The sequence below is a fragment of the Nerophis ophidion genome, linkage group LG08 (assembly GCF_033978795.1).
Source record: "Nerophis ophidion isolate RoL-2023_Sa linkage group LG08, RoL_Noph_v1.0, whole genome shotgun sequence".
Lineage (NCBI taxonomy): Eukaryota > Metazoa > Chordata > Actinopteri > Syngnathiformes > Syngnathidae > Nerophis > Nerophis ophidion.
The window spans coordinates 38,915,024-38,941,413 of NC_084618.1; the positions used below are offsets into that span (position 1 = coordinate 38,915,024).

A 26,390-nucleotide genomic window follows, 5' to 3' on the forward strand; every position below is an offset into this window, starting at 1 on the left:
CAGCAGTACTCAGTTGTAAAACACTTTTCCAACACTTGTGGCAGCAACGAAAATATCAAACAAACAGAAGAAGTCTGTAGCTAAAGTCATAGAGAAGATTCTTACGCACAAAAATGATAACTAAATTGGTAAAGCTGTATTTTCATGTGCACTTAAATTTGTTGGCCGTTTAGTTAAGTAACATTATCAATTTAATGTATTCATTTTAGCTCAATATAATTGTATGTACATTTATTCTTCGATTTTTTGATTAGTACTTATTTCTTCAATCAGCTTGACATAAGCCTAAGGTTTATTAAATACGATTACAGTAAGATTATAAATTCAGTGTTAATATTTGAGTGGGCCCTGGCCCCCCTTGTAGTGAAAAAGTTGGGCACCAATACATGCCCACGGGCGCTGACCCTGGTAAGGATGCGTGCATTTACCTAAAAATGTACCTAAAATTTTAAAAGGGTTAAGATTCCCTGATTTAGAAGATCTTTCACCAGCATTTTTGCCAAGATATTTTTAAAACAGCAAAGCACTCCCGTCATATAGAAGATCTTTGACAAGAGTGCTTGCAGTTGAGTCATACAAACAGCAAAGCCCTGTCATGTAAGTTTTAGCAGTTAAGTGGTTAAAAACAGTAAAGCACTTCCTAAATACAGAGAGGATTTTAATAGCATTTTAACCTAGCAAAATTGTACTTTTTCCAGTATAGAGCCTCTGTGACTAGCCTTTTTGGAGTAGATTCCTAAAAATAAATAAAATAATAAGTAATATATTTTATATAATGAATTACCATGACAAGCAGTCTCTCAAGGCGTTGTAGTAAGGGAACTTGGAGATGACACACACAGCAAACGGCGTAAAAAGTCGAGACTTCGATGAATTCCACCGATGTCCATTGTGGTTAGCACCTTCCTGACAGGACTACGCAAAAAAAAATGCATTAACATCATCAACAACAACAACACAATTAATCTCATAATACAGAGTATCTACCTGTACAGATCTGTGGTACTGTGCTACAACGCCATGAGTGCGGTTCCCGAAGAGGTCGGTAAAAACTAGGAAGTGATAAACGTCTTCTTTGTGCTCATTTACCAACTGGAGACCACCTAATCAAGAAATCCATCATAAGCCGAAATCTATCAGATCCAGTTGGCTAAGAGACATCAAATCCTGATTACCTGGAAAGCAAAGCTGTGGCAAAGCGATGAGGTCCAGGTCCTTCGGGACGCTGATGTCCTCTGTTGCCGAGGACAACTCAGAATTATTGGCGGTTTCCCCGTTATGTAAAGGGTCTGGAGCGCGATCTCGCCTCTTCTACAAGACCAGACGAGTTTTTATAAAAGATCTTATTAATAAGAAAAACAATAAAACATACCTTCTTGATGAAGCTCCTTCTCCTCTGCACACGGCTAAATGCCGGACCGATGGCCTGACTGGAACTAGCCTCCTTGGAGACAAAAGGTGGGATGTGGACCTGTAGTACTTCTGCATCCAGTAGAGGCAGTTCCACAATTTTTTGTTGCTGAAGAAGCTGCAGAGAGTTTAGGGTCAGGAATGTATTTGTACAAATGCTTCAGCTTTACAGATGCCATGTCTGCTTTGTATTGTGGTAAACAGCAGAATGCTCCTGTCATTTATAGGATCTTTAACTAGTATTTTTGCATTATGTTTTCTAAAAACAGCAGAAACAGTGTCCTCTCCAAGGGAAATTTGGGTTTTGCATAACAAGACATGTTTTTCCTCTGGACCTAGTAACGCTGAGAAAATAAACACACCCAAAAAATAAATGTCCACTGTACAGGAAGTTGTTTTTTAGGAAAATATAGAATATCTCTGACTCGTGCTTCTGCAGTAGATTCCTAAAAAACAGCAAAGCTCTCCCGTCATTAAATCATATTTTTTACTCCTGTTTTTGCAGTAATATTCCTATTGTAATACATAAGACCTTTGACTAGTGTTTTTGCAGTAGATTCTACTAAAAACAGCAAAGCTCTCCTAAAAAATTGTGGCTAGGGTTTTTATAGTAAATTCCTAAAAAGAGCAGGAGAACTCCTGTTATGAGAATATAGTTAACTTGTGTGTTTGCAGTAGCTCCTTAAAAACAAAAGAGTACTCCTGTTATATAAAACATATTTGACTATTGTTTAGCAGAAGATCTTTAAATATAGCAGATCACCCCTAATATATGGAACACATTTGCCTTGTTCTTCTGCAGTAGATTACAAAAAACAGCACAACGCTCCCACTCTTAATAGGCTCCTTTACTTGTTGTTTAGGTAAATTACTAAAAAGAACAAAGATCACTTGTCATATTTTAAGACCTTTTACTAGTGTTATTACAGTAAATTCCCCAAAAGAGCTGAGGACTCATCTTATAAAAAAAACATTGCTTCACAATGAATCCTTAAAAATAGCAGAGTACTCCTGCTATATAGAACATATTAGAATAGTGTTTTGCACAAGATCCTTAAATAAAGTGGATCACCCCTGTTATATAGGACATACCGCATCTGCCTTCTTCTTCTGCAGGAGGGTCCTAGTCAGCACAACTCTCCATGCTATTATTGCTCTTTCGCTGGTTTGGTTTTTGCAGTAAATTGTTAAAAAGAACAAAGATTGAGTGTAATATATTAAGACCTTTAACTATAGTTATTGCAGTACACTAGATTCCTAAAAAGAGCTGAAGACTCATGTTATAAAGAACATGATTGACAAGTGTTTTTACAGTAGATCTTTAAAAACTGCAGAGCACTCCTGTTACAGAGTATCCTTGACCAGTGTTTTGCAGTAGATTTCTAAAAACAACAATGCTCTCCTGTCATATACAGGCATTTGAGCACCTTTTGAGAAAAAAGGAAAACTGACACAAAAAAAAGAGGAACATTTCTATCCGCATGAAGTGCTGCCACGCACACCCCAAAAGAAAATTTAGAAAATTCAAGAGTACATTTCCTGCAATTGGGTGCATTTCTACACTATATTTTTCCTTTAGATTTATTCTCATTTACCATCTTCAAATGGTTGTCTTTTTGACACATACATGTCCCATGAAATGTACCAAATAATTTTAGTTATTTTAAGTAGATAATTTACTAACATTATTATCATTGAAAATGCATGCAAAAATGTTTTCCACTTGGTAACTATGTCCTGCAGCCATGCCCCCTCGGGTAATGTACTGTACTTTCTGTGTTGTGACCTCTGTTTACATCAGTCACGTCAAAACTATACCTTCTCGCTGGCTACTAATAAATGGTCTAGATTTACAACTGCTTCGGAACTAACGGTGTTCGGATTGTAGTCATCCACAAATGATTAACAGCAAAGTAGAAAGCCATCCATCTTGTGGTTCGGAGACCGCACACAGGCGCCTACAATTAAGCTAGCTAAATAATACTAACTATGTTAGTTAGCGACCTTGTTTCGGCACCCCTGATCGTCTCCCTGTCGTGCAATTCAGTGCGGCATTTAGGAAAGAGGAACAGCGAGTACCTGCGGCTGAGGCGAGCGTTCAACACAATTTATCCCTATTTTTTATATTTCATTGAAAAACCACAGAAGTGATACTTTGACGCAAAAATTAATGTTTAAAAATGAATTAAAAACATTCCTGCATATATAAAGACATGTGACTAGTGTTTTTGCAGTAGATTTGCAAAAACTGCAAATTTCTCCTGCCATAATTATAAGCACTTTGGCTCTACTGGGACTTGTGGCTTCTTTTTTACTTTTCTTCACCGCCTTCCTGTGCGTCTTTTGTGGGTGTGTTTTGGACATTTTTCCCATCCCGGACTTCCGACTATTTTATTTCCAGTAGATTCCTAAAAACAGGAGAATTCTCCTGTTATAAGAGATCTTTGACTCTTGTTTTGCAGTAGATTACTATAGTGAGCAAAGCGATCCTGTCATACACAAGGTATTCAACTAGTGTTTTTACAGTAAATTCCTAAAAAGAGCAGAGGACTCTTCTTGTGAGAATAGCTTTGACTAGTGTGTTTGCAGGAGAGCCTTAAAAACAGCAGATCACCTGTTATATACAACAAATTTTCCTTGTTTTTCAGGAGTAGATTCCTAAAAACAGCGCAACTCTCCCTGCTATTTATAGACTTTTTCCATTTTTTTGCAGTAAATTACTGAAAAGAACAAAGAATGCCTTTTATAAATAAGACCTTTGAATAGTGCTTTTCTTGTAGATTACTAAAATTAGCAGAGGACACCTGTTAATAAGAATATATTTGACTAGAGTTTTTGAAGTAATTCCTTAAACACAGCATAGCACTCCCGTTATAAAGAATGTCTTTGACTTGTTCTTCTAGATTCTTAAAACACCAAAGCTCTCCTGCAATGCGTAGGATTTTTCAAAATGTTTTTGCGAATAAAATTAAAAATAGTAGAGTACTCCTGTTTGTATGGAATACCTTTGAGGAGTGTTTTAACAATAACTCACAATTTGGTTATAAATCAAATATATTCCTGCGCGAGGCATTAAACGATGAAGGTTTTCATAGCTGATGTGAATCTACAGTATTAGTACCTGGTATACATTTCGGAGCTTATCGTTGGAGGCTCCAACCACCACGCATGCTTCCAACAGTCCAGACGGTAGTTCTGCCATTGCACACTCTGAAAACAACACATCATGGAATGAGGTATGGAAACATTCACTGCATCCCAACTTGGACCTTTAACGATCACCCTGAATGGTGTGCGTGTGTGATGACAAAACTCTACTCACTGAAAGCTTCCTGATTTGTGTGGATATGGACGACAAAGAATTGGCTGGAGAGTTTAGTTCACAGCAGCAACCAATTAAAGGCCAGCCCAGTCACCACATGCTGGTGACACACACTCTTATATCTTTGTGTAACTTCCTGCACATGAACTCCAGGACATATACTACCCTTGGATAAAAATATGGAATAACCAGACTTAGAGGATGTTCATTCAGTTGTTTACTTTTGTAAAAAAATACAGGTAACAGTAATGACACAAAACTTTTGTTATTTTAAAAGGCACATTGTTTACTTGGCCTTGCATTTTTGTAGTAGGTCTTTTAAAACACAAAAAATCAGTCATATTGGCAATCTTTGACTAGCATTTGTGTAGTATGTCCTTAAAACAGCAATGCTACAGTCATATTGAGGATATTTAACTACCATTCTTGTAGTAAGTCAATAAAAACACCAATGTTCCAGTCGTACTTAGGATCTGCAGCAAGCCTTTTTGTAGTAAGTCCTTAAAAACAGCAATGTTGCAGTCATATTGAGGATATTTAACGAGCATTTTTGTAGTAGGTCATTAAAACATCAATGTTCCAGTCATATTAAGGGTCTGCTGCATGACTTTTTGTGGTAAGTCCTTAAAAACAGCAATGTTGCACTCATATTGAGGACTTTTGAGTAGCATTTTTCTAGTCAGTCCTTAAAAACAGCAATGTTACAGTCATACTGACAATATATAAATAGCATTTTTGTAGTAAGACCTTAAAACAGCAAGAGTTCAGTCATATGGAGAATCTCTGACTAGCATTTTTCTAGTAGGTCCTTAAAAATAGCTATGTTACAGTCATACTGACGATATATAACTAGCACTTTTGTAATAGGCCCTTAAAAATAGTAATGTTCCAGTCATACTGAGGAACTTCTGAAAACCTTTTTGTAGTTAAGTCCTTAAAAACAGTAATGTTCCATTTACATTGCAGATCTTTGACTGATATTTATGTATTAGTCCCTTAAAAAGAGCACTGTCCTATCATTCTTAGGGTGTTAGACTAGCATTATTTAGCCAAAGCACTGGTTGCTCTGCTTGCATTGAGGATCTTTGACTAGCACTTTTGCAGTATATCCTTTGAATAGCAGCGTTTCTTTCATGTATACGATCTTTGACTAGCAATTTTGCAGTAGATCTTTCAAAACAGTATGGTCAAGCGCACCCTTCGAAGGTTAGAACCACCACGAGTACTCAGCTGAGCACATATTAAAAGACTTCAAAAGAGGATCTATTCCGGTTGTGCCCTTACATTTTTTTAACTCTTTCTGGGATTGCAACTACAGGATCTCAGTTTAGCAAGCTTCAATTGGAGTGTTTTGCTTTTTCTTTGTTTTTATAATACCGTCTTTGCGTTTTATGTTTTTTTTACAATAGCGGTTAAATTTATTCCCACACTTATATATGAGTTGCCCAAATGCTACTTTTAACGCTGCATGTGCAGATCATATCGTTTTAATAGCCTCAATTTGACTCTGGAACGGACTAATCTTATTTCCATGATTTCGGGACTAATTAATTCAAAATACAAGTGTGTGAACGTGAGTGTGAATGCTGTCTGTCTATCTGTGTTGGCCCTGCGATGAGATGGCGATTTGTCCAGGGTGTACCCCGCCTTCTGCCCGATTGTAGCTGAGATAGGCACCAGCGCCCCCCGTGAGCCCAAAAGGGAATAAGCGGTAGAAAATAGATGGATGGAAGTAAATACAGTGTTTGACTGTATCTTCTCTGGCTACTTTGCACTGAGGACAGCTATAGCGGCACCATTTGAGCCAAACATCTGACTTGAATTAGTTGCAGACACATGCAACTTAACTCAAGTACCCTATTTTATCACCGTTCCCTCCACTTGCTAGGCCTTTTTTTGTCCAGGTGTCATTATTTGTCTCTTTAAACTTCAAACACTGCTTGTCTTCTAGCCATTCTGCCCTCCGACCGACTGTCATGGAAACACACACTATAAAATCACTGGTTTCCTATTAAACACACCAGCCCCCACCAGGTTTGTAAAACTGGCAAGATCAAAATACTGACCCTAAGCAAAAACAGATGTAACAGAGGAAACAAAAAGAAATATAAGAGAGTTTGTAGGCTTGTATTTCATTAAGGGACACATTTGATGCAAAACCACCTATTGAAAACAACAATAAGTGCATGTGCAGGATACCTTTTTTCAACAGCCCAAAAGCATTAACAAACAGGTTTGGCTTCATATTTTACAGTCTGCTGTTTTAAATTGAGGTACAGAGAAAGCACATGGACGTGGATTAGTCCAGTGGTTCTCAACCTTTTTTCAGTGATGTACCCCCGTGAACATTTTTTTAATTCAAGTACTCCATAATCAGAGCAAAGAATTTTTGGTTGAAAAAAAGAGATAAAGAAGTAAAATAAAGTACTATGGCATCAGTTTCTGATTTATTAAATTGTATAACAGTGCAAAATATTTCTAATTTGTAGTGGTCTTTCTCGAACTATTTGGAAAAAAAGATATAAAAATAACTAAAAACTTGTTGAAAAATGAACAAGTGATTCAATTATAAATACAGATTTCTACACATAGAAGTAATAGGTAGGTAGGTCTTTATTGTCATTGCAACAAGTACAACGAAACTATGTTTTCAGCACCTCATTCACATAATCATCACCTTAAAGTGCCCTCTTTGGGGATTGTAATAGATATCCATCTGGATTTATGAACTTAATTATAAAAATTTCTTCACAAAAAAAGAAATCTTTAAATCTTTAACATCAATATTTATGGAACATGTCCACAAAAAAAATCTAGCTGTCAACACTGAATATTGCATTGTTTCATTTCTTTTCACAGTTTATGAACTTACATTCATATTTTGTTGAAGTACTATTCAATAAATATATTTATAAAGGATTTTTGCATTGTTGCTATTTTTAGAATATTTTTTAAAAAATCTGACGTACCCCTTGGCATACCTTCAAGTACCCCCAGGGGTACGCGTACCCCCATTTGAGAACCACTGGATTAGTCTGTATTGTTACGAGTAAGCTCGTTCAATTTTTATTTTTTTTCTATGAAATGTAACACATTAACACACTGAAACAACACTTTCTGTAGGGTAAGCCATTTTAAAATAAGTTTAAAACATTTATAGAAAATGCCATACCAATTTGTACGCAGTGACAGCGACACTTTACTGAAGTTATTCCATATTTGGGAACCCTTGCTTTCCCTCTACTTTTATCAATGTGGACAGAAAAAGCAATTTGATCCTCGCAGATATCTAGTGCTACGACTGGGATTCGCTTGGCGTGCGACAACGAATACAACTTACCTGGAATTAGTCAAACATCCTCACTGATTGCTGCTAATTCCATTCACGGCGACGAGTGGACAAGCCCCGCGGCCATTCAGGAGACAACAGTGCTTAAACGCCAACAAAAACTTAAGAGTGTGAAGCTGTCAACGGCTACAGGTTTACCCGCTCGAACGTCAAAGTAACCGTTGTTGTCCCTTTGGGAGCAACGCTTCCGGTTAGACTTTCACCATAAGAAACGCTTATGGGCAAGTTCCCGGAAGTGCTGAGAATGGCGCAATTGCTCTACCTGCTGTACATGCAATGTATTACTAACGGATGATTAAAAAAAAAAAGAAAGAAAGAGGAATACATTGTGAATTTACGCACTATTTTTCCACCTAATTTTGCCATCATTACCATTCATGCATGTATATGTACATCATTTCTTCCTGCACCTATGTTTATTTTTGAGGCATGAATTATCAGTGCATATGTAACAGATTTAGTCTAAAATAAAATATCATATGTGACTCTATTTAAAAACATTATAAAGGTAATTATGGACTATGTGCTTGTTTGCTGATGAGGCTATTTTAATTTCCATGCAGTTCCTTCCAGCCGTGATCGTATAGTGGTTAGTACTCTGCGTTGTGGCCGCAGCAACCCCGGTTCGAATCCGGGTCACGGCAGGCGCCCTTTTAAATAAAAATATTGTGTAAATGTCCGATAAGAGAAAATACACCCTTTTAATTGGATATTATGAGATCAATCTAAAATAAAACAAAATACACTATTTAACATTGTCAAATGATTTCAACCTTAAGTCTAGAACCCGTCAAAACCGATACTCCAAATATCGATCGTGGTCGAATCTATACTGACGTGATAAGATCTATATTTTTCAGTTGTGTTGTTCTTACTCATTGTGTTGTTGATTTTTGGCAGTAATAGTCACTGTCGTTAAAAGTATCGTTCCAAACTTTAAATTATGGCCCACTTTTACTAAGTTCCGCGAGATGGGGCCAAAGTACCAAACCTTAGAACCAGGGAGACCATGCAGGGGCAGGTTGTGACCACACGATGTCCCACTTAAAAACCGGCATTCATAAGTCCATCCATTACTACCGCTTATTCACTTTTGGGGTCGCGGGGGGTGCTGGCGCCTATCTCAGCTACAATCGGGCGGAAGGCGGGGTACACCCTGGACAAGTCGTCACCTCATCGCAGGGCCAACACAGATAGACAGACAACATTCAAACTCACATTCACACACTAGGGCCAATTTAGTGTTGCCAATCAACCTATCCCCAGGTGCATGTCTTTGGAAGTGGGAGGAAGCCGGAGTACCCGGAGGGAACCCACGCATTCACGGGGAGAACATGCAAAATCCGCATTCATAAGTCTGTCAATAATAATACTGTACGTACGGCAATGCATTAAACACTTATATCTCAAGAAAAGTATGTAAGAAAACATTTAATGAAAGCAGACGTGCAGTTGTTTCACACTACAACAAGCATGTATTATTGATTGATACATTTGAGTCAAATGTTAAAAAAACAACAACATCAAATACAAAATAGAGAGAAAAAAAAGACAGTCTGAATTGAAATTGTAGACAACTAGCAAATAAAATAAATCGTAGGCGTTATTTTTAAGAGAACCTAATTATTTCCTTTCCATTTTTCCTATTCATTCATAAAGTAGGCAAGGATTCAGGCGCGTGCTCGTGCCATGCTTTGTGCACGAGCCCCCGTGTGTGCGTGCGCGTGTGTCTCCCAGCGGCGGCCATGTTGGAATGTTGGATGTGGACAAGGCGAAGAGGGGAAGCAGGAACGGGCGACTCCGGGGCGAGCGAAAGGGGGGAAGAGGACTGAGGAGGCGAGATTGGAGCGACGAAACACCGCCAGTGATTATCACTCTTCCCAGATAGCGGACCTTCTAGCAAGTTCTGCCAGTTTTGAAGCCGACCATAAGGTGCCATATAGAACGTCCAAAGGAACCAGTCGGCGGTATGTTGACTTTTTAAGAGGGGGATTACTTCAGGAGCGAAAAGGAAATGATGCGTTCACTGCTCTGGTGATATCAGCACAATTGCACTATTTGCTGTTACTTTTCCACTGTATTTTAGTATTAAACGTGGGTTGAATTATCTTCTTTTACCCCACATTATCTAGACGGGTGCAGAATAAAGTAAGTCACAGGTCACATGGAGTGAATTTGAAGTAACATTACCACCTCTACGGTAGACAAGTCGAGTTGATTAACCCACTTTTTGCTCCTAAATCTCCCTCCCAGGTGATTATTTGTTCTACGAAGTACTGTTTCTCGTTTAGTTGAAGCTGATTTAATTAATTTTAATTTGACAGAACCAACTTTGTCTTAGTAATGCCCAGTTATGAAGTAGTTTTGCTTACCTGGTTCCTTTAAGGCAGTGAATTGGGCAAAATCTGTACTTCAAATAACTTCTAACTGGCTTGCAAGTTAAGTTAATAACTTGAAAGTGCGAGCTCCTTAACAACTGAATAGCTCTCATGATATTTTGATGATCTTTTGCATTTTTTTTTAGCAGATTCCTAAAAACAGCAGAGTAATACTGTCATTTGGAGGATCTTTAATTAGCTTTTATGGAGCAGATTTTTAAAAACAGCACTGTCTTGTCAAATACAGAGAGATGTTTGAATAATGTTTTTGATAAGGAGCATTAAAACTCTCGTTATGTAGAGGATTAATTATCAGCTTTTTTGTAGTACAACACAGCATTCTTGTCATACAGAAGAAATTTGACTAGTGTTCTTGTTCAATTTAGTTCAACAACGTATTTCAAACAAAATACAACATTTCCCCCCACCTACACAATTCAAACAAAAAAGCATCTTTATTTACAAAAAACAAATGTGTGTCTGTGTGTGTGTGTGTGTGTGTTGGAAAAGCAGCAAGAAATAGCTGAATAAGATGATCTGTTATTTAATCATCAATACAGTGTTTAGGGCTCGTGCCTCATGCACAAGAAGAAAGTCCTGGGTTCGATTCCCAAGCCCGGGGTGTTTCCGTGTGGAGTTTGTATGTTTTACTACCTCCAAAGACATACATTTGGAGATAGGTTGTTGGCAATACTAAATTGGCCCAAGTGTGTGAATGTGAGTATGAATGTTGTCTATCTGTGTTGGCCTGCGATGAGTTTGCAGCCTGTGTACCCTGCCTTCCACCCGAGTGCAGCTGGGATATGATTGACAGCATACATATCATATATAATTAATTCAAATATACAGTACTCAAAATTAAAAACACACTCCTCATTTCATCAAATGTATAACATGTCTTGTTATATAGAGGATCTTTAAGAAGTGCTCTGGCAGTCATTCCTTAAAGCAGCAATGCGCTCCTGTTATAGAGAGCAGTAGTTCTCAACCCTTTTTTTTTTTATCAAGTACCACCTCAGAAAAAACTTTGCTTTCCAAGTACCACCATAATTACCAAGATTAAAATAGAGTAGCGTAATATGCCAAAGTATTCATTAAAAACGAAGCTGAGGTTTTATTTTACAAGTATATTTAGTGTTTTTGGCCACTGTAACATAACACACAGTTTGAACAGTAACACTGTGTTTGAATATACGAAAATAAAGCACTGTACTTTAATCAAGTGATTATTTGGCATATCATTAGATGGAGCCTGTCCACCACTAGTGGTACACGTACCACAGTTTGAGAATCATTGGTATAAAGGATCTATAATGTCTATTACCCTTAAAATTGTGTTGATACTGAACTACCTGTGATATGTTAATGTTTACATCACACATAATATAGCCATCCATTCATCCATCCAACTTCTTCCGCTTCCGAGGTCGGGTCGCGGGGGCAGCAGCCTAAGCAGGGAAGCCCAGACTTCCCTCTCCCCAGCCACTTCGTCTAGCTCTCCCCGGGGGATCCCGAGGTGTTCCCAGGCCAGCCGGGGGACCTAGTCTTCCCAACGTGCCCTGGGTCTTCCCCGTGGCCTCCTACCGGTTAGACGTGCCCTAAACACCTCCCTGGGGAGGCGTTCGGGTGGCATCCTGACCAGATGCCCGAACCACTTCATCTGGCTCCTCTTGATGTGGAGGAGCAGTGGCTTTACTTTGAGCTCCTCCCGGATGACAGAGCTTCTCACCCTATCTCTAAGGGAGAGCCCCGCCACACGGTGGAGGAAACTCATTTCGGCCGCTTGTACCCGTGATCTTATGACCCAAAGCTCCTAGGTACTTGAACTCCTCGACTTGGGGCAGGGTCTCCTCCCCAACCCGGAGATGGCACTCCACACTTTTCCGGGCGAGAACCATGGACTCGGACTTGGAGGTGCTCATTCTCATTCCGGTCGCTTCACACTCGGCTGCGAACCGATCCAGTGAGAGCTGAAGATCCCGGCTAGATGAAGCCATCAGGACCACATCATCTGCAAAAAGCAGAGACCTGATCCCGCGGCCACCAAACCGGAACCCCTCAACGCCTTGACTGCGCCTAGAAATTCTGTCCATAAAAGGTATGAACAGAATCTGTGACAAAGGGCAGCCTTGGCAAAGTCCAACCCTCACTGGAAACGTGTCTAACTTACTGCCGGCAATGCGAACCAAGCTCTGACACTGATCGAACAGGGAGCGGACCGCCACAATAAGACAGTCCTATACCCCATATTCTCTGTGCACTCCCCACAGGACTTCCCGAGGGACATGGTCGAATGCCTTCTCCAAGTCCACAGAGCACATGTAAACTGGTTTGGCAAACTCCCATGCACCCTCAAGAACCCTGCCGAGAGTATAGAGCTGGTCCACAGTTCCACGACCAGGACGAAAACCACAATGTTCCTCCTGAATCCGAGGTTCGACTTCCACGACCAGGACGAAAACCACACTGTTCCTCCTGAATCCGAGGTTCGACTATCCGGCGTAGCCTCCTCTCCAGTACACCTGAATAAACCTTACCGGGAAGGCTGAGGAGTGTGATCCCACGATAGTTGGAACACACCCTCCGGTCCCCCTTCTTAAAGAGAGGAACCACCACCCCGGTCTGCCAATCCAGAGGTACCGCCCCCGATGTCCACGCGATGCTGCAGAGTCTTGTCAACCAAGACAGCCCCACAGCATCCAGAGCCTTAAGGAACTCCGGGCGGATCTCATCCACCCCTGGGGCCTTGCCACCGAGGAGCTTTTTAACTACCACAGCAACCTCAGCCCCAGAAATAGGAGAGCCCCCCACAGATTCCCCAGGCACTGCTTCCTCATTGGAAGACGTGTTGGTGGAATTGAGGAGGTCTTCGAAGTATTCCTTCCACCTATCAACAACATCCGCAGTTGAGGTCAACAGAACACCATCCGCACCATACACGGTGTTGACAGTGCACTGCTTCCCCTTCCTGAGGTGGTGGATGGTGGTCCAGAATCGCTTCGAAGCCGTCCGGAAGTCGTTTTCCATGGCTTCCCCGAACTCCTCCCATGTCCGAGTTTTTGCCTCCGCAACTGCTGAAGCCGCACACCGCTTGGCCTGTCTGTGCCTGTCCGCTGCTTCCGGAGTCCTATGAGCCAAAAGAACCCGATAGGACTCTTTCTTCAGCTTGACGGCATCCCTCACTGCTGGTGTCCACCATCGGGTTCTCGCATTACCGCCACGACAGGCACCAACTACCTTGCGGCCACAACTCCAATCAGCTGCCTCGACAATAGAGGTGCGGAACATGGTCCACTCGGACTCAATGTCCCGCCCCTCCCTCGTGACATCTTCAAAGTTCTTCCGGAGGTGGGAATTGAAACTTTCTCTGACAGGAGACTCTGCCAGACGTTCCCAGCAAACCCTCACAATGTGTTTGGGCCTGCCAGGTCTGTCCGACATCCTCCCCAGCCATCGCAGCCAACTCACCACCAGGTGGTGATCGGTAGAAAGCTCCGCCCCTCTCTTCATCCGAGTGTCCAAAACATGAGGCTGCAAATCCGATGACACAATTACAAAGTTGATCATGGAACTGCGGCCTAGGGTGTCCTGGTGCCATGTGCACATATGGACACCCTTATGTTTGAACATTGTGTTTGTGATGGACAATCTGTGACGAGCACAAAATAATAAAACACCACTCGGGTTCAGATCCGGGCGGCCATTCTTCCCAATCACGCCTCTCCAGGTTTCACTGTCGTTGCCAACATGAGCGTTGAAGTCCCCCAGTAGGACAAGGGAATCACCCGGGGGAGCACTTTCCAGTACTCCCCCGAGTGTACACAAAAAGGGTGGGTACTCTGAACAGCTGTTTGGTGCGTAAGCACAAACAACAGTCAGGACCCGTCCCCCCACCCGAAAGCGGAGGGAGGCTACCCTCTCGTCCACTGGGTTGACCTCCAACTTGCAGGGTTTGACCCGGGGGGGCAACAAGAATTGACACCCCAGCTCGTCGCCTCCCACTGCCGGCAACGCCAGAGTGGAAGAGAGTCCAGTCCCTCTCGAGAGAAGTGGTTCCAGAGCCCTTGCTGTGCGTCGAAGTGAGTCCGACTATATCCAGCCGAAACTTCTCCACTTCGTCACTAGCTCAGGCTCCTTCCCCCCCAGTGAGGTGACGTTCCACGTCCCAAGAGCTAGCTTCTGTAGCCAAGGATCGGACCGCCAAGTGCCCTGCCTTCGGCCGCCGCCCAGCTCACATCGTACCCGACCTCTATGGCCCCTGCTATGGGTGGTGAGCCCATTGTAGGGGTGACCCACGTTGCCTCTTCGGGCTGTGCCCGGCCGAGCCCCATGGGAACAGGCCCGGCCACAAGGCGCTCGCCATCGTGCCCCACCTCCGGGCCTGGCTCCAGAGGGGGGCCCCGGTGACCCGCGTCCAGGCGAAGGAAATCTGGGTCCATGATTTGTCTTCTTCATAATGGTCTTCGAGCTGCTCTTTGTCTGATCCCTCACCTAGGACCTGTTTGTCTTGGGAGACCCTACCAGGGGGCATAAAAGCCGCCGGACAACAAAGCTCCTAGGATCATTGGGACACGCAAACTCCTCTACCCCGATAAGGTGGCAGCTCAGAGAGGAGACACATAATACATAACACATAATATAAACACATAATATCAACCTTAGTTAAAAAAAACCCTGCAAAACAAGTAATGTTATGGATTGTGTCAATGTAAATTGACCATCATGTTCTGGAGTATCGCCACGGGTGGCTGCTTCTGTATAATTTGCTCCTACTTCACATTCCAGATGCAAGAAAATGCTAATGAACTGCAGCATCCACTTGCGAGTCCCCCTGAGCACTAATACGAGTGCAGGGTTTAGTGTGCGGTTCTGATCTGTATCATTCCCTGAACTGGCGCTACTGAAGACATGATGGGGGACGTAGTGCTTAGGTCAGGCACTGTGGTGAATTTTAAACGGTCTAATCCAACTTGGACATGGTCGTGACCACTCAGGTGATGCGCACATACTTCCCTGTATAAGCAGATTGGCAATGGTCCCTTGTCATGTGTTGTTTGTGTGCACCACCCTGCTATTGAGGGAATGCGAGCTAAGCAAGAACACAATCCATTATATTATAATACAAGTGTAAAAGTAAGCTAACCACTTTAAATAGTAAACATAAGCCTGTAATGACAAATGACCAATTGGAGCATTTATGTGTAAGAAGAAGTTAACCACCGTTGAAAATTGAGCCAGTCTGCCAATAACAGCTGGATTTGACTCTTTTCATGTGGTTGGGTACAGCAGGCTAATACAGGCGTGGCGATAGTGTGTGTGTGTGTGTGTGTGTGGGAGAGAGAGTGCGTAAATTGCAGAGCAGCGCTTGTATTTATAGAAACACTTGACAACTCTCAAAGATCTTACAGAGGCTGTCCACTCCTGGAAAAAAAGGCTCCGCTTTAATCCGTAAACTAGCAATGTTGTTCACAACTTTCTGCTATTGTGGGACATGGTAAGCGAGTAAGCGAGAGAAGGGGCGACAAAGGCGGCAGTCTAGTGCCAGCCGACTGCTGCATGACTCGACTGATAGCAATCAATGTGTCAGGAGGAATGTCGAGCTTCTGAATAAGGGTGGAAATGCTGGAATTCTTTTATTGACCTAAAGCGTAAAAAGGACGGGGCATTAATAGGAAGCAGGCGATATAATTGGAGAGCATTATTTATCCATCCATCCATTTACTACCGCTTATTCCCTTTGGGGTCGCGGGAGGCGCTGGTGCCTATCTCAGCTACAATCGGGCGGAAGGCGGGATACACCCTGGACAAGTCGCCACGTCATCGCAGGAGAGCATTATTTAAATCAAGTTTATTTTTTTAACCTTAATACTGATTTGTAGTGCATCAGAAAGTAGAACAAGTAAAATGTATCTCTTTGACCACATGGTCATTAGTTAACAAGCAGACTGCATAACACAGCAGTAACACAACCATTGTTGTAATAGTGGTAAGTAAGACATAAACGGTACGGAAAGTGTTACACCCATCAGGAGAGAGGATTTTATTTTTTATTCCTAAATATTGTAGCGATGTGGCAGTTAACGTTAAGGAGGTTTTTTTAATTTCAAACTGAGTGCGCGTGTCGGTGGGGCGGTTTCAAATGAAGACAGTTCAGCTTCTTTTGACTTTCTTTATAAATAGAAAGTTGCTCCATCACCCTCTTGTTATTTTTGTTTGTTATACAGTACAGTTTTATATTGTGTTTTTTTTAAAGTGTACAAACTAAATAAAATATGGACTTTTGTCGAGGCTGGAAGCCATTATTCAAGATTACATTGTTTCTCATGGAGTCATTTGCTTCAATATACAAAGTTTTCTATTTACGAACCCTGTGCCAAAACCAATTACGTTTGCAAATCAAGATTCCACTGTACTGCTATGTTTTGGAGGTTCCCTACAGCCGCAACCTGGCCCTAATTCGAGATCTTCACACATTTTTGCTTTTGTAGACAAAGCACACTGCAACTACAGGAGTCTCATCCGTTTATTGAATAGATACGTTAATTGGAGAACATTCAGTTTAATTTTGCTGCGGTTGGACTAGCTCAGTGGTTCTCAAACTTTTTTCACCAATTACCACCTCAGAAAAAACTTGTCTCACCAAATACCACTATAATGACAAACATTAAAGTAAAGTAGTATAGTATGCCTAAGTTTTAACTAAAACAAGGCAGAGGTTTTATTTAATAGTTTTATTGAATATGTTTACACAGTTTGAACAGTAACACTGTGTTTGAATATAGGAAAATAAAAGACTGTACTTTATTCAAGTGATTCTTCGACGTACCTCTAGATAGAGCCCACATACCACTGGTGGTACATGTATCACAGTTTGAAAATCACTGGACGAGCTTATTGGGACCGTATAGTTTGTATCAGGGTCAAGTGGGACAGTGACCCATGAGGTTGAGCAGGTGTAATCTGCAGTTTTTTTTGCTTATGGGCCAGGAAGAGGATTAAATTTTGTGCGTTGCATGTGCTAATAATTGTGGAAAGTAGAGATGTTCGATAACATTGGACTGCCGATATTATCGGCCGATAAATGCTTTAAAATGTAATATCGGAAATTATCGGTATCGGTTTCAAAATGATCGGTATCTCTTTCAAAAAGTAAAATTTATGACTTTTTAAAGCGCCACTATATACGCGGATGTAGGGAGAAGTACAGAGCGCCAGTAAACCTTAAAGGCACTGCCTTTGCGTGCCGGCCCAGTCGCATAATATCTACGGCTTTTCACACACACAAGTGAATGCAATGCATACTTGGTCAACAGCCATACAGGTCACACTGAGAGTGGCCGTATAAACAACTTTAACACTGTTAACCCACACCAAACAAGAATGACATTCACATTTTGGGAGAACATCTGCACGGTAACACAACATAAACACAACAGAACAAATACCCAGAACCCCTAGCAGCACTAAACTCTTCCAGGACGCTACAATATACAACATAACCCCACCCACCTCAACTTCCTCATGCTCTCTCAGGGAGAGCATGTCCCAAATTCCAAGCTGCTGTTTTGAGGCATGTTAAAAAAAATAATGCACTTTGCGACTTCAATAATAAATATGGCAGTGCCATGTTGGCAATTTTTTCCATTACTTGAGTTGATTTATTTTGGAAAACCTTGTTACATTGTTTAATGCATTTAGAGGGGCATCACAACAAAATTAGGCATAACAATGTGTTAATTCCACGACTCTATATATTGGTTGATATCGGTATCGGTAATTAAGAGTTGGACAATATCAGAATATCAAATATCGGCTAAAAAGCCATTATCGGACATCTCTAGTGGAAAGATAAAATACTGTCGCGACGCACACCCTCTGCTTTCCTTTTGAAATACAGTGCATGCAGGAAGTAAAGGCCACACCCTTTTGCACACTTAATGATTGTATAGTAAACATGCCGAGTCCTCCGGGAATGTCGTCTTCCTCTTTGCTCTCTTCTTCCTCTGTTGCGATAGCACGTATTTTTGTTGAGGTCACTATTTCAGTACTTGTGTAGATTAAATGTATGTGCAGTGTACACTGCAGTCTGCTTTACAATGGCAGGAAATTACATCATCGTCACTAATGACCCCGTCACTCCTTGGGGGCTCGCACATAACCGGACGTTTGCACGAACACACACTCTGTCTCCCCCTAAGTCACAAAACCCACATGGGGGGGGCGTAGGAGTTTTTCCACCGAGGGTCACATATTGAAAAATCAAAGGATTTGAGAACCATTGAAAAAAAAAATGTAAACTGGAAGACTTCTGATTGGGCATGTACAGTGTGGGACGTGCTTAGCAGGAGTTACATGGAAATGTGACCTTTTTATGTTTTATTGGCACTTTTGTTAACTTCAGCCCTCAACTCTACCTTTTTTTTTTTTTTTTTAACCAACCTGCCATGTAGAGCTTCCTTTTTGTAAATTGCCCCTGCGAATTCCACGATGTCCGGCCAAGGGAAATCCGACAAGCCAGGCTGCTCCAAGCCTTGTGCGTCTCTGGACCCAGATAGCATGGAAGAGTCGGTTGTTGACTCAGCCCTTTTTAAGAGCATAAGTCAAAAGATGGACGAAATGCGAGCAGACATCCTCGACAATCTTAAATCCATTGTCAGAGGAGAGATAGTGGCTGTTATGGAGTCATTCGAGAGCATTCTCTTGTCCCATAGCGGGGAAATCGTTAGCCTGCTAATGCTTATGAGCTACCATGTATCTCCTCTCCAAAAATGCGAGGATCTGAAGGGCCACTCAAGGTAGAATAATATCCAAGGGGTGGGCCTCCTGAGGGCTATGAGGGCCCCCGTTCGACTGAGTTCTCCGCTCAGTTTTTGGAGGATATCCTGCAGCTTCGAAACAGGATTGTCTTGTACCGCGCACACCGAATCCTCCGCGCCAGGCCTAAGAATGGTTAACTCCCTCGGACGCTCGTTGTACGAGTACATTTATTTCAAGTCCAGAACCAGATTCTATGAAGGGCGTCTGAGCCTTTTCCGCTATTCTGTATGGGCAAGAGGATTTACAAATCTCGTCTGTGGCGCAGACGAGATTTGCTTTTACGGCTGTGAAGAAGAGGCTACATTCATAAATCTGTTCCTTTTGTACACTCGATTAATCTTTCTGATCCCTATAGAGAGGTATGTTATTGTCAAGGGCCAGATCTCAAACACCCCAGTAGCCCTCGTAAATATTTATGCTCCCAACTATGATGATGACACCCTTTTCAAACGTCTTTTTCTAAATTTCCCTGGCTTCTTAATTTACTAATTAATATTAGGAGAAGACTTTAACAGTTGGCCCAACCTCCAGCTTGATTGCTTATCACCCAAAACTTGCACACCATCAAGGTCGTCTAAGGTAATCCAGTCTTTTTTGGAAGAATACTGTGTTTCAGAGCTCTGGCGTTTTTTTTTTTATCCTCTATAAGGCAATATTTTTTCCTCTCTAATGTTCATCATACTTTCACCTTCATTGATTACTTTCTAGTTGATAATAAATTACTCTCATCTTCAAACCCCAAAACCAGTAAAGTTGGCACGTTGTGTAAATCGTAAATAAAAACAGAATGCAATGATTTGCAAATCCTTTTCAATTTATATTCAATTGAATAGACTGCAAATACGAGATATTTAATGTTCGAACTGAGAAACTTAATTTTTTTTGCAAATAACCATTAACTTAGATTTTAATGGCAGCAACTCATTGCAAAAAAGTTGGCACAGAGGCATTTTTACCATTTGGGAACTGCAGACACCAATTTTTGAAGCTTTTTAGCTGGAATTCTTTCCCATTCTTGCTTAATGTACAGCTTAAGTTGTTCAACAGTCCGGGGTCTCAAGTGTGGTATTTTAGGCTTCATATTGCGCCACACATTTTCAATGAGAGACAGGTCTGGACTACAGGCAGGTCAGAGTAGTACCCGCACACTTTTACTATGAAGCCACGCTGCTGCAACACGTGGCTTGGTATTGTCATGATAGCCTTTGTTGGATGGCAACATATGTTTCTCCAAAACCTGTATGTACCTTCCATCCATCCATCCATTTTCTACCGCTTATTCCCTTTCGGGGTCGCGGGGGGCGCTGGCGCCTATCTCAGCTACAATTGGGCGGAAGGCGGGGTACACCCTGGACAAGTCGCCACCTCATCGCAGGGCCAACACAGATAGACAGACAACATTCACACTCACATTCACACACTAGGGCCAATTTAGTGTTGCCAATCAACCTATCCCCAGGTGCATGTCTTTGGAGGTGGGAGGAAGCCGGAGTACCCGGAGGGAACCCACGCATTCACGGGGAGAACATGCAAACTCCACACAGAAAGATCCCGAGCCTGGATTTGAACCCAGGACTGCAGGACCTTCGTATTGTATGTACCTTTCAGCATTAATGGTGCCTTCACCCCCATACCACCACGGATGCTGGCTTTTAAACATTGCGCCTATAACTATCCAGATGATTCTTTTCCTCTTCGTTCCGGAGGACACGACGTCCACAATTTCCAAGAACAATTTGAAATGTAGACTCGTCAGACCACAGAACACTTTTCCATTTTGCATCAGTCCATCTTAGATGAGCTTGGGCCTAGCAAAGCCGGCGGCGTTTCTGGATGTTGTTAATAAATGGCTTTGTCTTTGCATAGTATAGTTTTAACTTGCACTTACAGATGTAGCGACAAACTGTAGTTACTGACAGTGGTTTTCTGAAGTTTTTCTGAGCCCATGTAGTGATATCCTTTACACAATGATGCAGTGCCGCCTGGAGGATCAAAGGTCACAGGCATTCAATGGTGGTTTTCTGCCTTGCTGCTTACGTGGAGTGATTTCTCAAGATTCTCTGAACCTTTTGATAATATTATTGCTGAGATCCCTAAACTCCTTGCAGTAGCTGGTTGAGAAATGTTGTTCTTAAATAATTTGCTCACACATTTGTTCACAAAGTGGTGACCCTATCCTTGTTTGTGAAAGACTAAACATTTAATGGAAGCTGCTTTTTTACCCAATCATGGCACCCCCTGTTCCCAATTAGCCTGTTCACCTGTGTTCCAAATAAGTGTTTGATGAGCATTCCTCTCTTAATTCAATTAAGTCACTTTCAGGGGGGTGACTTAAGAGTGACCCTATCTGAGGAGAGCTGGTCAGAGATTTATGGAGAGTTCATAAGTATCCTATCAGTGCAAGACACTGCCTCATCCAATGCAAGCTAATACATTGTACTTATTATATTGAGGTTTCACTGGCTAAGATGTTTGACCGAGTGTCAGTAATATGTGATCGGTGTCATCCATCTCCAGCTAATTTATTACATAATACAAAAATAAATATTAAGAATTTGTCAATTTAGGGCTGACTAAGACAGAGTATATATTTTATGAAAACAAAGTACAGTATAGTTAGCAGCAATAAAAACACATTTCAAACACCAAAGCTATCTAACTTCCTCAGAAAGAAACAAGCATTTTGAAAATAATAAAAAGTTGCACACAAGTATATTATTAACTCCTGGATTGTTTTAGAAATCTAATAGACTCATTTAATTCTGAACATTTTAGCTATCTAACAGAATTTATATTTATTAATTCATGATATCAGTGCTGTGGTGCCTAACATTCGTGTGAGTGTGTCTGTGTGGGATTGTTTTTTGTTATTGTGTCGACGCTACTTAACACCTGAAATCCTTAAAATATAAAATAAGTACTTGACTTTATATCGACAAAGTATTAGTTGCCAAATTTTGGTTCAAATTATAGTTAAGTCTTCTTTTCAAAAAACTTTGTCTCACACCTGTTAACATAGCTCAGCGAGTTTAGCATTCATCCTCCAGGTGTCCATCATGCCTACTCGTTAAATGCTCCCAAATCACATATGTACTTTCATAAAAAACAAAGTCCACTTTGCCAAATAAGCAAGGTGTTCATGTCTTTAACAAGGTTAGGGTGAAATGGTCCCACACTTTGCATGTTTTTACCTGCGATGTCGTTGCGAGTGGAGGCGCCTACTCTCTTCCGTCGAGAAAGACACAAGTGAACACATTGTCAACATAATAATTTGTTGACATCAAATTTTATTGTCGACAATGTCGACGAATCGTTGCAACCCTAACAGATATTGTTGATATTGTAAATCTGTCATTGAACTCCCCATAAATAAATTGAAAAAATGTACAGTTAATACATGTGACCGGTATTGGTATTGGCCAATCTCACTCATGGATAAATTGAATCAGCAGCATACACCTGTGAGAATAAATGTGCCGAGGGCCAATAAAAACAAGCTGCACTTTGGCCTTCAATTGTTTGATGAGCATTCCCCTCTTAATTCAATTAAGTTAAGTGGGGACCTATAATGCAAAAAGAACTTTTCTTACCTATTTGCAGGCCTGGAATTTCTTCATTTTAGGGACAAGGTCATTTGACCTTTGGTGTCGTCAACCTTTAGAGGGCAGGAAGGCCATCAAATAAAACAATGATTTTAAGTCTACGATCATAATTAATGTAGCTTAAAAAGGAGCTTCACTTTTTGGGGAATTTTGTTCTTTCACAGTCATTATAAAAGACATGGCGACTGACGTATTTAATCAAAAAAAAAACATTCCAATCAGTAAATAAAAGTAAATAAAAGTCTGCTTATAGCGGAGCCAATGGGAGACACCCTATTATGCCCAAAAACCCAAGTAAAAAAACGTCCAAAAAGTGGCAACAGTACTCAATTTACATTTTGTGACTTAACTAAATATTAGTGATACTGTTTTTTAAGAGCTAACGTTGACAAAATATTTATAGCGGCGCCGTGATCATTAGCTTGTGTGCCAATGATCAACTGATCAGCTGCTTCCTCGTTTGCTTGCTCATCAAACTTTATTATAGATCAGTGGTCTTCAAATTTTTTTGCCCAAGATCCCTAAATGGGAGAGTGAACCAGAACACTAAGAGATCCCTGGTTTCTTTTTTTCCAAAATCAAAACTTTTTGTCAATATTATTGGCTGATGTTAACGTTTTGGCTTTTTCTCGTTGTGTTTCTTGCTGTTTTCCCAATTTTTGCTGGTGTTTTTTGTTTTTTGTGACGTGCCTTGGGCCAATAACAAACGAGTCACTGGCCTGTACAGATGGCCCCTGTGCTGCACTTAGGGCACCGCTGTTGTAAGAGCTAACTGTTTATGGCCAGAATAGTCTCAGTACTGTAGTACTAAATATACATCCTGTGATGTCGTCCTGGGCGATATGGCCTGAAAATAAAATCCCAGATTTTTTCACCAAAAATTAGATTTACAATTTTTTTCCCCTACTTTTCAAAGAACCCATAACATACAAATGACAGAGATAATTAAAACCGGGGTTTTCCTTTATTATATCAAAAACTAGTATATTGAAATGACACTGCATACACTGCATCTTACTCTTAGCAAAATTCTAATTTAAATAATGTTGTTATTCTTATACCAGATATACATTTTATTTTTTATGGAATATTTTTTAAAGAACTAGCTTCAGAGTCTTGAATAAAGTACTTCTGTTAACAAAAATGTCACATTGCACATTGCATGCAAATAAATAATCATCTCCAACATTGAGATTAATAGTGAACGCCTAAAATTTCGGTCTTGAATAGAATACATCTGCAAATTAATTGTACATTGTATGTAAATAAATAATAAATAATTAAATGGGTTGTACTTGTATAGCGCTTTTCTACCTTCAAGGTACTCAAAGCGCTTTGACACTACTTCCACATTCACCCATTCACACACACATTCACACACTGATGGAGGGAGCTGCCATGCAAGGCGCTAACCAGCACCCATCAGGAGCAAGGGTGAAGTGTCTTGCTCAGGACACAACGGACGTGACGAGGTTGGTACTTGGTGGGGATTGAACCAGGGACCCCCGGGTTGCGTACGGCCACTCTCCCACTGCGCCACACCGTCCCTAATAATCAATAAAAACATTAAGAAGTCTATAGCTTCAGTAAGTCAAGTGGATAAAAGCAGGATTTTTTTCTATTCACATATCTTAGTGGTGAAAAAAATACTTTAAAAAAGGAATTATAGTTTTCCATTCCTTTACAAAAAAGTATTTGAATTACTAAGTAATTGAATTAATTACTAGGGGAAGTACCGGTAATTAAAGCGTTACTTTGAAAAAAATATAATATTTGGGTAGAGTGTGCGTGACTGTGCCTTTTAAAAGGCAGTGCCGATTGGATAGTGACATCAGCGCCCAGAGAGCGGAGCAGCTCACTTGTTTGTGTTAATTTATCAGTGGCTTGTCGGCAGTTCCAGCAGCTCTGTTAAATGTTTTCAATGGATTGTGTTACTTCTGGTTAATAAAGAGATTGAATGGCTGTCATTACTTCTGATCCACAAAGGGGGTATTGTTTGGATTGCAAGCTGAATGTTTTCGCTTCAATCATTGATTTGTTCCCTCGTAGATAGTAGTAGTGTGTATGTGTGCGTGTGTGTTGTCTGATGTGTGTGATGTTGCCGCTTTCTATTTGATACCAAGTTAATTTTCGTGTTCAGTTTTGGTTGTTGCTGTCATTATTATAAGGACATTTCCTGCTCCGAACTTGCTCTGCTTTTGACGCTGACATGTTTACATACAACCACATCAACAGTAGTTTGCTACGTTAAATCAGAACACTGATCATCATACATACATTGAGTAAATTACTCCCACAATATGCTGCTTTTTAGCGGGAATTGCAGTCTTGTTCGCCTTGTAGTGTAGTTGTATTTCCCGCATCCATCCATCCATTTTTCTACCGCTTGTCCCGTTCAGGGTCGCGGCGGGTGTTGGAGCCTATCTCAGCTGCATTCGGGTGGAAAGCGGTGTACACCCTGGACAAGTCGCCACCTCATCACAGGGCCAACACAGATAAACAGAAAACATTCACACTGACATTCACACACAGAGGACCATTTAGTGTTGCCAAGCAACCTATCCCCAGGTGCATGTTTTTGGCGGTGGGAGGAAGTCGGAACCTGGAGGGAACTTACGCAGTCACGGGGAGAACATGCAAACTTCACACAGAAAGATCCCGAGCCTGGGATTGAACCCAGGACTACTCAGGACCTTCGTATTGTGAGGCACATGCACTAAACCCTGGTCCACCGTACTGCCCGTATTTCCTGCACTCAGCTGTTTTTTGTGCTGCTGCCTTTTTTAAACACTTTGCAGTAGGGGTGTAACGGTACACAAGAATTTCGGTTCGGTACGTATTTATTTACCAAATTTGTAAACAATGGCATAACATACATATACACACAGGGTCCATTGCCAGGGTTAATGTGGTCAACATATATAAAATAAAAACTGAATAAGATAAGGCTCAGAATGGTTTCTTAACAAAACCTTTCTACATATAAAGTGCTTTTTTTGATTGATAGAGACTTTCATTAGTAGATTGCACAGTACAGTACATATTCCGTAAAATTGACCACTGAATGCTAACACCCCAATAAGTTTTTCAACTTGTTTAAGTTGGGGTCTACGTTCATCAACACCGCCCGCCGTTTTTTGTGGACATGTTCCATAAATATTGATGTTAAAGATTTCTTTTTTTGTGAAGAAATGTTTAGAATGAAGTTCATGAATCCAGATGGATCTCTATTACAATCCCCAAAGAGGGCACTTTAAGTTGATGATTACTTCAATGTGTATAAATCTTCTTTATTTATAATTGAATCACTTGTTCATTTTTCAACAAGTTTTTAGTTATTTGTAAATCTTTCTTTCCAAATAGTTCAAGAAAGACCACTACAAATGAGCAATATTTTGCACTGTTATACAATTTAATAAATCAGAAACTGATGACATAGTGCTGCATTTTACTTCTTTATCTCTTTTTTTCAACCAAAAATGCTTTGCTCTGATTAGGGGGTACTTGAATTG

General features: G+C 41.0%; 2 protein-coding genes and 1 non-coding gene across 9 annotated transcripts in view; 2 read left to right on the forward strand and 1 right to left on the reverse strand.

Moving 5' to 3' along the window:
- The window catches only part of dennd3a (DENN/MADD domain containing 3a), a 48,144-nt gene extending 39,863 nt beyond the window's left edge, over window positions 1-8,281 (reverse strand). The window contains exons 1-6 of one of the 2 annotated variants that reach the window (XM_061908559.1): window positions 8,073-8,280; window positions 4,532-4,620; window positions 1,373-1,528; window positions 1,176-1,311; window positions 988-1,103; window positions 785-915 (exon numbers count right to left, since the gene is read on the reverse strand). In XM_061908559.1, the coding sequence (XP_061764543.1) occupies window positions 785-915; window positions 988-1,103; window positions 1,176-1,311; window positions 1,373-1,528; window positions 4,532-4,612 (620 nt within the window). In that variant the 5' untranslated portion in view covers window positions 4,613-4,620; window positions 8,073-8,280. Of the gene's footprint in view, window positions 1-784; window positions 916-987; window positions 1,104-1,175; window positions 1,312-1,372; window positions 1,529-4,531; window positions 4,621-8,072 lie in introns of both variants that reach the window. The other variant, XM_061908560.1, reaches the window with a different exon arrangement.
- Window positions 8,282-8,653: 372 nt separating this feature from the next.
- On the forward strand, window positions 8,654-8,725 carry trnah-gug (transfer RNA histidin (anticodon GUG)). Its single transcript has one exon. It is a non-coding gene; the product is annotated as a tRNA-His (tRNA).
- A 1,074-nt stretch (window positions 8,726-9,799) lies between these two features.
- The window catches only part of LOC133557778 (focal adhesion kinase 1-like), an 84,139-nt gene continuing 67,548 nt past the window's right edge, over window positions 9,800-26,390 (forward strand). For all 6 annotated transcript variants that reach the window (XM_061908561.1, XM_061908562.1, XM_061908563.1 and 3 more), the window contains exon 1: window positions 9,800-10,048. The gene's annotated coding sequence lies outside the window, so the exon portion shown is untranslated. The remainder of the gene's footprint in view (window positions 10,049-26,390) is intronic.